The sequence below is a fragment of the Sinocyclocheilus grahami genome, unplaced genomic scaffold (genome assembly GCF_001515645.1).
Source record: "Sinocyclocheilus grahami isolate Dianchi unplaced genomic scaffold, SAMN03320097.WGS_v1.1 scaffold204.1, whole genome shotgun sequence".
NCBI lineage: Eukaryota > Metazoa > Chordata > Actinopteri > Cypriniformes > Cyprinidae > Sinocyclocheilus > Sinocyclocheilus grahami.
The window spans coordinates 1,255,905-1,257,110 of NW_015505383.1; the positions used below are offsets into that span (position 1 = coordinate 1,255,905).

At 46.5% G+C, this 1,206-nt stretch overlaps 1 protein-coding gene across 1 annotated transcript in view; it reads left to right on the plus strand.

Moving 5' to 3' along the window:
- Nucleotides 1-1,206, plus strand: part of LOC107595572 (hsp90 co-chaperone Cdc37-like 1) — a 25,865-nt gene that overhangs the window by 7,759 nt on the left and 16,900 nt on the right. Inside the window, exon 2 of the mRNA XM_016286007.1 lies at nt 574-794. Coding sequence (XP_016141493.1) covers nt 732-794 — 63 coding nt within the window. The 5' untranslated portion in view covers nt 574-731. The remainder of the gene's footprint in view (nt 1-573; nt 795-1,206) is intronic.

The window sequence follows — 1,206 nt, forward strand, 5'->3', positions numbered from 1 at the left end:
TCTGTATATGTGTGTGTGTGTGTGTGTATGTGTGTGTGTGTGTGTGTGTGTGTTGTGTGTGTGTGTGTGTGTGTGCGTGCGTGCGTGCGTGCGTGTGTGTGTCTGTATGTGTGTGCGTGCGTGCGTGTGTGTTTGTCTGTATGTGTGTGTGTGTGTGTGTGTGTGTTGTGTGTCTGTGTGTGTGTGTGTGTGTGTGTGTGTGTGTACAATATATATATATACACACACACACACCTTGCTACGTGTATTGTGTTAGGCTAACCGAGACTTGTCATTTGCTCTTATATATTGTTGCTCTTTTGTTAGTTTTGACTGCTTCTATTGTCCTCATTTGTAAGTCGCTTTGGATAAAAGCATTTGCTAAATGACTAAATGTAAATGTATATTTATAATAATGACAGATTAATTCACTTCATTGTCCTTCTGGTCCATGTAGTGTATCAGGTATATATTAAAAATATGACATTCGTAGATAGACAGATAAATAAATAAAATGAATGAATAGTATTCGGACTGAATCATGTGATTGGCGTCTGACATCACGTGACGAGTGAGCGCGTCAGAGCACGGAAGTTGTCATAAGGAGCTCAAACGAGCCTCAGAGAGGAGTGCCGCTGATGTTATAACCCGAAATAGCTGTCTCTGCTCGCTTACACGCCCCTGAGCTGCGAGCGCTTCTCGGGCGTGAAGCTGTACAGACAGCAGGAGTCGCCCGGAGCTGGAGCAGCGACATGGAGGGGTCTGGAGCTGAGCAGGAGCGCGAGGAGAACACGCCCTGCGCACACCCACACGAGGTGCTCACAGAGCTTGTTTACATCTCGAAGCCTTGAGGTTGTGCTTTTAACCTATGTGAGGTTGTGTTTAAACTTTACACTTTACACTGTAAAGTCGGCGTTAGCTGGAGAAGTAGATGCTGCAGTAAAACTTCACCGCAGGATGAGTAAGAGAAAGCCTGCATCTTAAAGTGAGCTGCCGGCCAGACAGCAGGTTTGGGCATCACACTCAAACGCGCTGGCCGTCATTAAGGGGTGTTGTGTGGATCTCTGCTCTGAGATCATGAGCTGTGCTTACTGTCTCACGTTGACAGTCTTGTTCTGACAGCTGAGGATAATGAGTGCTTTATTAGATCCATGGATATTTCTCTGCTGAGTTTGATGCATCACAGTGATGTTTTGATCTGTGGAGTAGCCCCCCCCCCCCCCCCCC